This window comes from Alligator sinensis, unplaced genomic scaffold (genome assembly GCF_000455745.1).
Source record: "Alligator sinensis unplaced genomic scaffold, ASM45574v1 scaffold318_1, whole genome shotgun sequence".
In the NCBI taxonomy this organism is placed as follows: Eukaryota; Metazoa; Chordata; order Crocodylia; family Alligatoridae; genus Alligator; species Alligator sinensis.
In genome coordinates, this window is record NW_005842421.1 from 538,392 (window position 1) to 551,063 (window position 12,672).

Consider the following 12,672-nt stretch of genomic DNA (forward strand, 5'->3'; position numbering starts at 1 on the left):
GGGGGGAGGGGAGTGGGTTGGGCCGAGGCTGCACTTGGGCTCTGCCCACACCCCACCCTGGCTGCACAGCACCTGCCCCTGCCCCAGCTACACTCCCTCCCTCACTGCAGGGGCCCTCGATCTGCCCCCGCTTCACCCAAACAGACTTACTAGCCAGATGCTGCTCTCCAAGCTGCCAGGCTTGCCGCATGCATGAACACGGCATTTATTGGCGACATTAAATCAGCCACATCAGCCAAAAAAAGTTGATTGCCAATATTGTCCATTTTCCTTTTATCAGTACCAATACGATATAGTACCAATGTACCTCTATTCAAGACTGTATGGTTGCGTTTCCGTGCACCAGCTTCCTCATGTTAAGACATATGCAGGGCTACAGGAAACAATACAGCCCCCCCGTACCAATCTCCAAAAGCCCTACAGGATGTATGAGTGGCAACAGAAATAGAACTGGTGAATCCGGAAGTTTCACAGTAGTTAGGGGTCTGAAGGGACCTGAACAGATCATATAGTCTAACCCCCCCATCACTGGTTGGAGCACACGCTGGGATCACATGACCCCAGACAGGTATTGATCCAACCTCTTTTTGAATTTACCCAAGGTAGGAGTGAGGACCACTTCCCTAGGAAGTTGGTTCCAGATCCTAGCCACCCTGACAGTGAAATAGTGCCTCCTAATCTCCAGCCTGAACCTATTCTCTAGCAGCTTCTGGCCATTGTTCCTCGTCACCCCAGGTACTGCTGGGGAGAATAGGGCTCTTCCTATTTGCTGATCTCCCCTAACAAGTTTGTAGGCAGCCACCAAATCCCCCCTCAGCCTCCGCTTGCTGAGGCTGAACAGGTTCAGGTCCCTCAGCCTCTCCTCATAGGGCCTGCCCTTTTGCCCTCCAACCAAGCGGGTGGCCCCCCTCTGAACCCTCTCAAGGCAGGCCACATCCTTCTTAAAGCGTGGTGCCCAGAACTGGACTCAGTACTCCAGTTGAGGCCGGACCAATGTCGCACAGAGGGGGAGTATCACCTCTCTGGACCGGCTTGAGATGCATCTTTGGATGCACAACAAGGTGTGGTTGGCTTTGCTGACTACAGTCTGGCATTGGCAGCTCATGTTCATCTTGGAGTCAATAATGACTCCAAGATCCCTTTCCACCTCTGTGCTCACAAGGGGGGAGCTCCCCAGCTTGTATGTATGCTGTGGATTCCTTCTCCCCAGGTGCAGCACCCTGCATTTATCTACATTGAAGCCCATCCTATTAACATCTGCCCACCTCTGTAGTCAGTCTAAGTCTAATTGCAGCCTCTCTCTCCCTTCGAGCGTGCCTACCTCTCCCCCCATCTTAGTATCAACGGCAAACTTGGACAATGTGTTTTCCACCCCCTCGTCCAAGTCGCTGATGAAGATGTTGAACAGTGTGGGCCCCAGGACCGAGCCCTGGGGGACACCACTATTCACATCCTGCCAGGTCGAGTATGACCCGTCCACCACCAGATTTGTAGTCTCCAGCCACAAATCTGCATACAGGTGGTGGAGGCCTGATGGTCTTCTTGTATCTTGATTGAGATGGGTGCAGTTTTGCAGTTGCTACCGTGACTGAGCAATCCTATTCAGGATCCCCCTTGATCACTCCACACAAGGAAGGGGCAAGAAAAGGTACCATAAACCTAGGCCGCCTTATCTGCTCCTGGCTGCATAATCATGTCCAGTAGGATTGCTTTCTCTGTGGTCAAAAACATCATAAGATGACAATGATTTTTGCAACCTGAGATGTTCACGCCTTGATGAATAACCAAGACAACGAACAACCAGAAAGAACTGCCAGAGTCTCCAGGGAACTAGTGAGATACAACACTGACATTGCAGAGTGAGATTAGATGATTGGATGATGGTCAGTTTAGGTAAAAAGGTGGGTGGAAGCTATGCCTTCTTTTGAAAAGAGAACCTGGCCCAGGACAGGTAAGTTCATGGCATCAGCTTCGCCATCAAAAATCAGCTCATCAGTCAACTTATGGAGCTCCCAGTGGGCATTAATGCCCTCCATCTTAAACTCAGCGACAACCAGTACGCCACAGCCATCAGAGTGTACAACTATAACAAGTGGGTACCCCAGGGCCATCTAAATGTAGACCTACCCACTTGTCTTAGGGCCAGCCACCTGCCCCCTCATCTGCCATGCCTTGATGTTACTAATGATCCTATATTAATCAGGCGGGAGGCTGCTCATTAATTAGGGCTGTGCGAAGCTTCAGTCGCTGATTTGATCTGGCGGAGATTTGGCGGCCAAATCTCTGAATTGAATCAGGAGACCCTTTAATCTCTCTGAATCAAATCGGAACCCTCCAAACTGATTTAGAAAGAGCTGGAGATAGACACAGCTTTACATGTTTTTTCTACATAGCTCAAGGTACCAGGCGGCTTGTTAACGCTGCGATGGTGGGGCAAATGAGGTGTCCCACAGGAGTGTGGTAGGGTTCCCAGTGTGCTAAGCAGCAGACTCAGAAGTGGACCAGAAGCACTTTCAGGTCTGCTGGGGAGTGCGCAGGGGGGGCTTGCCTCCTGGGTCTAGGAGGGGGCACCCAGGGTTCCCCCGTGGCTGATTGCCGAGCTGGGAGGGGGCCATGGGAGCCCCAGCACACTCAATGGCGGACCTGGAAGTAGACTGGAAGTACTTCTGAGTTCGTCACTGAGCACGCAGGGAGTCCCCCACGCTTCTGTTCATGAGTTGCACCTGGTACCTAAAGGTAGGTAGAAAAAACATTTAAAGCTGTGTCTATGGCCGAATTGCCAATTCTCTGAATCAGCATTGAATCTTTATTGCCTGTACCATCCATCAACACCGATACAGATTTTTTGGGTTGATACCGATGGACAATTACTGGAGTTGATCAACACCAAGACTGGTTCCATGAGTGAAACACCAAGTTCCAAGCCCTTCCTGACTGGAAGAAAAAAGCTCATTCTGTTTGGCAAGAAAATAACTTATTTAAGCAAAAGAAATAGATGTATCCACTTGTCAAAGCTGAAGTTCAAAGGAGGATTCAGGAAATCAAAAAATAGTGATGGCAAGATAGACAGAAAGTCTAGTTTGCTGACAAACATGACACGCACAGCTTGCAATGAATGCCATCTACAGCCTAGTTTCCCATGGTCCTGCTTTTGCAGGAGGGCTCGATGTGCTTCAAAGGCAATGAATCTATCCATGTCGGATAGAAAGAGCACTTTGAGGCACTCCTGATCCGAGTCTACTGTGGCAGATACCACCATTGAATCCATGTCCCAACACCCTTAAAAAGGGATTCCTCGTCAATCCTCCTAGCCTAGAAGTCTGGCATACCATCAAGGAAATCAAGAACAAGGCTACTGGACCAGATGGCATACCTGCTGATATCTACAATGCTGGTGGTGAGGAACTGGGACTGAAACTACACCAATTTGTTCTACGCATTTGGAACAAAGAGATGCCTGGGGATACAAGGAATGCCAACATCATGACTGTCTTCGAGAAAGGAGATAAGTCTGTTTGTGGGAACTATCAATGTATTACTTTCCTTTCCACAGCAGGGAAAAATTCTTGCCTGCATCCTCCTCTACCATCTTCTACCTCTTGCTGAAGAAGTCCTGCCAGAATCTCAGTGTGGTTTCAGACCATCCCATGAGACAATTGATATGGTCTTTGTTGCCCATCAGGTCCAAGGAAAGTGTTGGGAACAACATCAGGACCTGTATATGGCCTTCACTGATCTCACTAGGACCTTTGATTCCATCAGACATGAAGCCTTGTGGAAACTACTGGCCAGATTTGGATGTCCAGAAAAGTACATCAATGACCTGAGGCTTCTCCAAATGACTGTGCCTGTTCTACGCAGTAGACTGAGACAGATATATTTGTCATCCGAACTGGGGTCAAGCAAGGATGCGTCAACTCTTTTCTCCTTTTTTTTTTGACAGTCATCTCAGCTCTCATTAAGGACCACTTTGTTTCTGGAATCAGCACGGAATATCAAATGGATGGAGGGCGAATTGAGTCAGTGATCATTAAGTTCCAACTTCTCTCAGTCAGACAGGAGCAGATGCCCGACTCTCAACTCCCAACACAAGTACTCTAGCTTAGTAACAGCCTGAGATCTAGTGGCGGCCAAAGGGAATGCTACAAGGACACAAGGAAGGCATACCTCCAGAAACCAGGTACCAAAGTCAAGACTTGGGAGGAGCTCGCTACTAACCAGCTCCAATGGCACCGCAACTTCAACCAAGTGGCTACCCGTTTTCAGATCCAGCATCTTACCCTAAAAACAGAGAAAAGAAAAGGAGAGAAATCCTGGCCTATGGCCTACCCTCTCCTGCAGAAAGAACTGTAACTTCTGCAGATGGGTCTGTGGCTCAAGGACTGGACTCTTAAGTCAACTCAAGACCCAATAAGCTGTAGTAGACCTCATTCTCAAAATTGAGGGATTGCCAATGATGGTTGCGTTCTTTAGAAGTTCTAGCTCTCCCGGATCACTCCATTTTTCAGTCTTTCTTCCCATGGCACCATGCCTAATAACTCCTCGAGTCAGATGAAATCTGCCTTTTTGAAATCTAGCATCCTAGTTTTGCTGACCTCATGCTTTCCCCATCACAGGATCTGGAATTCTATCGTACCGTGATCAGCTCCTCCCAAGTTAGCCATCACCACAGCCTGGTCCACATCAACCCCTTAATCTCTTTGCCTTAAATTGTATACTAGTTTTTTTCTTAATATTGCTCATATTCAATCATTCAAAATGGATGACATGGCTGAAGACAATTTGGTACAAGGAGGCTGCAACCACAAGAACTCATAAAGGGATTTGTGGTAGGAACTGCTTCTTTGTACAAAAAGAAATTCTAAATATTTAAAGCTTTGTTTTATAAACAAACTTATAAGTACACATATAAGTTCCAAAACATCAAGGTAATTCCACAAAGATCAGATGTTCCTTCAAGAAACCATTCAATTGCTTTATATATCCTCCTTTGCTTAAAATGGAATAACTAATGATCAGTATAAGAAGCTAAAAGTTCCAAGACTTCTTCAGAAATTTACAAAATTTTTACAAAAGGGTAGATAGATATAACAAACTGAAATATTTGTGCTAAAAACTGACATTAAAAGTGAGGACAAAAAGGACCCTTACAATCCAGGTTTAGAGGACTCTCCTTGATGACTTTACAGCAGGGGGTGCAACCCCCTAGACCAGAAGTGTTTGATCCTCAGCTCACGGTGCCATGTCATCCACCCCACAGGGCTCCCCTGTTTTGGAAATTTAGTGTTGGGGAAGCACTTGCCTGCTGCCAGATTTCTGGACCTGTGGGGAACCCTGGGCCATGTGCACTGGATCAGACACCCAATCCCAGAGTACAGGGCGAGGCAAGGGTGACAGAAAGGTTGAGCACTAGTGCTCTAGACGTTATTTTCAGCCAGGGTACTGAGAGATCCCATCAGAGATACTATGGCATGAGTACTGTGATTGCAGCAGTAATGGCAACCAGTTGAGAACCACTGAGACAAGCTGAGGCAGCACCAACTGGTTCTCACCTACTGATGCCACCACATTCAAGAGTTACAGACAGAGATGTGGATTTTCTGGAAAACTTTGAGCCTATCTTTGATTAGGGAAAAAAATTACATACGGCATACTTAATGAGATTTAAATGTTATAGTCAAAACACATTTAAAGCTTTATGTAGAAAGAAATTATTTTTATTGGAATAGTTGTAAAAATGTAAAGACAATACACAATAACATATACTTCCCTTACATTGTTTGTTTAAATTTAAGAAAAAAAAAAAAAGGCACTGAAAACTGTTGACACTAATTTTAGCACACCCAAAGAACTGTGCGTATGCCATAGTTGTGCACTCATCTGCTTCAACAGAGTTCAACCCTCTTCCACTGAGGTCATTGTGGCACCTCCAGTTTCACTGTCTCTATCTGAAGAAACACTTGCACTACTTATTAGTTCCACTTCAAAATCGGATTGAGGCAAGTCTGATTCAGAACTACTTGAACCACATTCTCTCTCATTAAAGGATGGTTTTACCAGCGAGCCTCTGGGCAAGGACTACTTATGATCACACTGCTTCTTCTTCACTAATTGTGCTTCTGACTGATTCTCCAGAAGCAGGAGATTTTGAGAAATAGAAACAAACTTAGCAGTGCATTCATTCGTTAGTCTATTCCTCTTTTTTGTCCTGATTGAGCTGAAAGCCTTTCAGGAAGGCTCACAAGAAGCTACTGTTGGTGGAATGCTTAGGATTTTTAGAGCAATCCCGGACAACAGTTGGGCGTTACAGTATCCCTTCCACCATGTGAGAGTAAATATATTCTCTGCTGTGCGCCAAATGATGTCTTTGCTCCAAAGCTTTTCTTTTGCACAGTACTCAGCAATGTCTGCCATCACAGAGATTTCAATGATGTTGGGGACATTCTTAGCTACTTCAATAATCGTATCGAGAGTAGATAATTCATCTTCTGATAAATGTTGTCCTCCTCATTGAGGATCCAAAAGGTTTGCTGCCAAATGAACTGGATGAGAGCAAAACTCAGATTTCTTAGTAAACATTTGTTTTACTACTTATTTTTCTTTTTCGGAGAGAGGTAAAGAAAGCAAAAGCTCAATTAGATTTTCGTTCAGTTATCTCTGGAATATCTGAAAGGCTTGGTGTATCTCCTTCAAGTTTCCTGATAGCCACTGAAACTGGTAGTAGCAACCTGAATGCTCCTTGAACTCTAACCCAGAACACATCATTGTTGAGAACTTGCTTCTGACTATTCAAAGGAATAATCTGGGATACTGTGTCATCTACTGAAGCACACTGCAAACAGTTCTATGTGCACATGTAAACACTTTGTAGCTGAGCCCCATCTAGTTTATCCTGGCAATAAAAGTGCACTTTCCTTTCCTTGCCTCTTTCTGTAATTTCTTCAGTCTTTGTTTGTATTAGCAACAAAATTGTTGAATATCTTCACAATCGCTTTGCAGGTTGCCAATATTGTCTTCATTGTATTGACACTTACTGTGTCCTTTGCCAGAAGATTCAACCCATGAGCAAGACAGCCAAATACTATTAAATGAGGATATTTTGCCATTCAGCTTTCATGTTACTTGCATTATCAGTTACAAGGGCTTGTACCCTGGAGGGACCTGCACAATCTCTTCAGTCAATAATTTGGTTATGTATTCACCTGTATGATGAGAAGATTTGGTAGCAATTGCTCTCAGGAATATTGGTTCAGGTCTTGCTAACAATGTTCAATAAAGGATTTCCTTGTATATCAATCCATCCATATTACATCAGTCAGTGAGTATGCCTGACCGATCCTTTGAATAACCATTTTTTGAATTCTGCCATACTTTTTAATCTAAGAAAGGTGGTGATAAGCGATAACGTGATGGTAACTTATATGATGGACGATTAGCATAATACAGCAGCAGCATAGAGGCACATTAATTAGACAGTGCATATTGCATCACTAGTTGTTAGCTGCATCTCCATAGACACAAACATTTAATCATTTCTCCTCAGACCTCTCAAATATTTCAGTATAGCCTCTACCAAGCACTTTAAGCAGTTCTCAACATAGACAATTTTTTTGTTCATAGAAGTTACACCCAGAAGTTAATTCCTCCAAGAGTTTACAGTCTAAAAAAGCAAGAGTGTAATGTCTGAGAAAAAGATGTTTTAGTCCAGTGGTTGTCAACCAGGGATACGCGTACATACCCCTAGGGGTACTTGTCGTAGGGGGTATGCAGAACTCTGCGTGCATGCACACAGCTGCAGCACATCACGTGGGCGGCCAGGAGTGAAGTTCAGCTATGTGGAGAGCAGCCAGGTCTGGCTGGTAAATTTGTCGTGTGGGAAGGGATTGGGGCTGGGGCATGGGCTGCTCAGCCAGGAAGGGCCATCGGACTGAGCCATGTCGGGTAGCTCCCTCTGCTACTTGCACTCCCAGGAGGGCAGGGGGGCGGGGGGGGGCAGGTGCCCTGGATCTGCACGCAGGTACTACCCAGCTGGAGCAGAGCGCAGGACAGAGCTGCAAGTGGCTCATCCGGAGGGGCAGAAGGGTGACGGCTCCCACTACTGCACGCACCCTGGGAGGATATGGGAAGTAAGTGCCCCTGGATTTGCACGTGGGGTGTGCCCCCCACACCTAAGTCCCATGTCCCTCCCCAGATGGGCAGTCCCTGCCCCACTCCATCCACCCCACTGTGGCAGCTCACCCTGCACACAAATCGGGGGACACATGCCCCATGGGGATGTGCGCAGCAGTGAGAGCCACTCCCCCCTCCCCCTCTCCAGATGAGCCACTTGCAGCTCCATCCCACATCCCGCACCGCCCCAGCTAAGCAGTGCCTGCCCCTGCCCCATATCCCTCCTCACCACAGACCCTCTATTTGCCCCCTGCCCTAAAAACAAGAAAAAATTTAAAAGGGGGACATGAGGTGAAACTTTGAGACAGAAGGGGTATACTTGTTAAAAAAAGGTTGAAAACCCCTGTTTTAGCTTATTGTTTTTGGTTATCAGTAGTAGCAATATTAATGGCTTGTCAGGACAGAAAGTTATCGTCAGGGATCCAGGTTTTCCATTTCCCACAGAAAAATAGAGAAAACCACGGATTTCCTGTTTTTATCAGAGAAAACGTGGATTTTCTCTTTTAGCAGAGAAACTCATGGATTTCCCCTTTTCGCAAAGAGCTCTGAAGGCTGGCTGAGTTCCAGCCTGCAAGAGCTGTTTGCAAAAGGGGCAAGGAAACCCCCTACCCCTGCCCTGAGTGGAAGGGAGAGGGAGAAGGGTGGGGCCTGATGCTCACACTTAACAGAGGCTGCTTCAGGCTCATTCTTCTTGGAGGTAAGTGGATCTTGGGGGTTGTGGGGTGGGGCAGGACAGTGTGGGGAATCTGGCTGGGGGCTGAAAGAGCAAGGATGTTTGCAGCCAGCTGGGCACTCCAGCCGGGAGGGGTTTGCAGCCTCCCCACTCCAGGATAGAGTGCCTGGCTGGCTGCAAACCCTCGCCACTCCCAGCCGACTACAAATCACTCTTCCCAGCCGGAGTGCCCAGGTGGGGAGTGCCCAAGTTGGCTGGGGGCTGACGGAGCAGGGGGGGCTGCAAACCCCCTCCCTGCCCAGAGTACCCAGGGGGCTGTGAACCTCCCACGCTTCTGGCTGGAGCGCCCAAGCTGGTTGGGGGCTGAGGGAGTGGGGAGCTTTGCAGCTGGCTGGGCATTCCAGTTGGGAGGCAGGGAGTTTGCAGCCACTCCCCCAGACAGCTTGCGCACTTTCCGGCCGGGGGGGGGGGGGGGGGGCCGCCCGGGGGGGGGTGGGGGGGGGGGGGGGTTGCAGCCTGCTGGGCACTCCACACCCCCCTAGAGTGCCCAGTCAGCTGCAAACCCTTGATTGCAAATGCTGGGTTCCCCACCCTACTGCCCTCCCCCAGGCCCTCCAGATGGCAGCATGAGACTGGCATGGCAGGGCACAGCAGGGCCATGCAGGAAAGCTGCCCTGGCCATGCTTCCTCTGTGTGTACGGGGGCAAATCAAGGTTGCGCCCCTCACAGCTGCCCCCACCTGCAGGGGAAGTGTGGCCAGGACTGTGTGGAGCTCACAGTGGCAAGCAGCTTTCATGTACATCCCTCTGTGTGCTGCCGCGTTGGGTTGCACACGCTGCAGTCTGGAGGGCAGCAGGGTGGGGAGCATGATCCCAGAGCGTGCACACACCCTGCCCCCATCCCCCACAGATCTCAGGGGTGCGGGTCCCCTCTGCCCCCCAGGAGTGCACACTGCAGCCAGGAGCTGGCCCTCCCTGAGCCTGCAGCAAGCAAGCAGCAGGGGGGGAGCCGGCTCGTGCTCCTGCTGCAGCAGCTGCTGCCTTCCATTGGGGGCAGGGAGCTGTGGACCTAGATCCCTGGACCCATAGCCCTGGCAGCTGGGGTCCCCTCCGGCAGGGCTGGGGACAGGGGCATTTAATTTGAACCACGGATTTGGGGATTTTTAATCAGAGAATTTGTGATTTTTTATCACGGAAAACCAGGATCCCTGGTTACCATATACTTTTTGGTACATCATAGCAAAAGGCAAGCTTTAAAGACATGGAAGTAAAGGTGGCCGCTTATAGAGTATTTTGATATTACGTGAAATAATGGGAGAAAATGAACAAACAGACAACAGAAGTTAGTCTTCCTGGCGAAACAAAATCAGAAGTCAAACTCACATACTCATAATACGGCAAAAACATAGAATGTGATTAGGGTATGGAGAAAACTGAAGATCATGCATGTATGACACAAGGAAAGAAACATGGAATAAAATCACATAGAAATATTAAGTACAACAAGCCAGGAAGCTCCTTTTTTTTCTTTTCTTTCCTCGTTTTTTTTTGTTTGTTTGTTTTTTTACACATATGGTAATGTATCTCATGCATCCTATTTTTGCAAGGTACCAAAAAGAAAAACAAAAACTTTCCATGGATATGGGTAAATAGCAGAAGCCTGAGGTCTTTAGGGGTGAGGGCTGCACCCTGGAGGCTACATGCTGAGGCTCGTGTGCTGGGGCCCAATCTAATGACAGCACCAGGGAGCACATGGCAGGCCCGATGCAGCATGTTAACTTTGGGAGCTGTAAAGAGCGCCAAGGACCAACCCAGGAAGCTGGCACACAAACCTGACATTTGGGACAGACCAACCCTGATACAGCACAAAGTTGGGGAGGGATGGCTCCCTATGGTTGCAGAAATTTGCAGCAAGGGAGCATGGAAGACTGTGGCTCCCCCATACTGTGGGACTGTTAATTGCTGTGGCTCCCAAAGCTGCAACATTTACTATTGCCACTGCTCTGTCCCTCTCCCCCTAAGTTTCCAGACTCACAAGACTTCCTTGCATACAATGCACACCCAAAATTTCCCCAGCTGGCTTTTAGGGGGTAAAGGGTAGGTGCAGTCTATATGCAAAAAAATACAGAAATCTGTGTAATAACTTGTTGCAATCATGAAGATTGGAAACAAGTTGGGGCTGAAGATGGCTTTTGACAACAAAAACTGAAGTGAAAACTTGGATCCTGAAGACCTGATACCAGGAGCAACAGCAAAATTCAAATACATCTAGCCAGCATAAGGCAAAGAAGGGGCAGATACTAGAATCTAGCCTTTGGGGGAGGCGGGTAAGCCCAGCCCACTACCCACATTGCCACTCAGTCCCATCTCTTCAACATCAACTAATCAATTCCACTAGAGCTGCAGCTACACTGTGGTGCCAAGGCATGTCACTGGGACGTTCCTGAGTAGCCCCAAACCAAATGCAAAACATGCTAGTGAAGCCACCCATGGAGTATCCCCAGCATCCCCACGTGAGTTTTGAGTGGGAGGGAGCACTGCGCTTGACCATGGTGAAGCCAGGCAATCAATTAGGCTAAGCTCTCTAGTAAAAAAAAGTGACTGCCTTCTTTCTTTTTACACTAGACTTGTAATGTCTTAAGTACAAAAAAAAAAAAAAAAATCTACAAATCCCATGGCCCATCTTTACATTTTCCCCACAACCAGCCCCTCAACTCCACAGAGTCATAGAAAAGTAGAGCTGGAAGGGACCTCCAGAAGTCACCTAGTCCAACCCCTGCCTGAGGTCGGATCATCCCTATACAAACCACCCTATACACACCATAATTTAATCTCTACATAACATTACTGTCAACCCTGACAACACAGACCTAAACACCATAACCTGCTGCAGGTAAAGCAGGGGAACCACTGCAGCCAAAGTCCTGCCTCTATGAAATGTTGTCAACAGATGCAGTCAAGAGGGCAGTAGAGGTCCACACCCCCCACTACAGAGGAAAGCAAACCCCACCATGGTCTGTACCAATCTGACCATGGAGTAAAACTCCTTTCTGACCCCAAATATGGTGATCAGGAACCTCCAACAGGAGCATTGGTGCACCCCAGTCACCACTCCTTGGCTGTAGCCAACACCAGTGCCCCTGAGGAAGCTTTAAAAACACCCCAGCACATAGCAGGAGGGGGAGGCAAACCAGCACAGCACAGCAGCATGTAAAATGCCTATATTCTCTTACTGGTGTAACTCCGGGGCAGACAAACTCTGGCCCGGGCCCCAGACTGGGAAATGGAGTTTGCTGCTAAACCACCAGTCTCTGCCTGCATGACTCTGCCCAGTTTCCATGGGGCCAAAGTTTTCACGGAAATCGGCTCCAGCAGCACTGGCAGAGCACGTGGCTGGGTGGATAGCTGCTCCGGGGCTGGGATCTTGCAGCGGTGACAGGCGGAGCCAGGGCAGAGCTGCAATCCGCGGTCCGCAAGCCCCAGGAAGGAGCATGCAGGCAGTGAATTGCAGGCATAGCTACACCTAGATCCTAGTTACCTTCCTCATTGTGACTGTATTAATAGAGAAAGCTTCAAGGAAAAAAAACACAAAACCCCAGCGGTGCACTGGGTGTGGAAGGGAACCATTCCCCTGCATTCTCCTCGAGGGAAAAAACCAAAAACCCCATGGTGCCAGAAAAGAGACAGACATCTTGGGCCTTGCAGCGGCCCTAAGCAGGGAGGAATTTGCCAGAGAAAACCCCTCCAGGCGCGGCCCCGCAGCCTCACGCCTGTGCACGAGGTGCCCAGCGGGACCTGCTCAGCGACTTCCGGCAGGGCCCGGAAAGCGCC

The 12,672-nt window shown here is 48.3% G+C and overlaps 1 protein-coding gene across 2 annotated transcripts in view; it reads right to left on the minus strand.

Moving 5' to 3' along the window:
* Positions 1 to 12,672, minus strand: part of SMCHD1 (structural maintenance of chromosomes flexible hinge domain containing 1) — a 142,892-nt gene that overhangs the window by 123,180 nt on the left and 7,040 nt on the right. Inside the window, exon 1 of one of the 2 annotated variants that reach the window (XM_006030105.3) lies at positions 12,380 to 12,403. The exons of the other annotated variant lie outside the window; for it this stretch is intronic. Within the exon in view, the coding sequence (XP_006030167.1) occupies positions 12,380 to 12,388 (9 nt within the window). The 5' untranslated portion in view covers positions 12,389 to 12,403. Of the gene's footprint in view, positions 1 to 12,379; positions 12,404 to 12,672 lie in introns of those variants that run through there. 2 annotated transcript variants of the gene reach the window in all.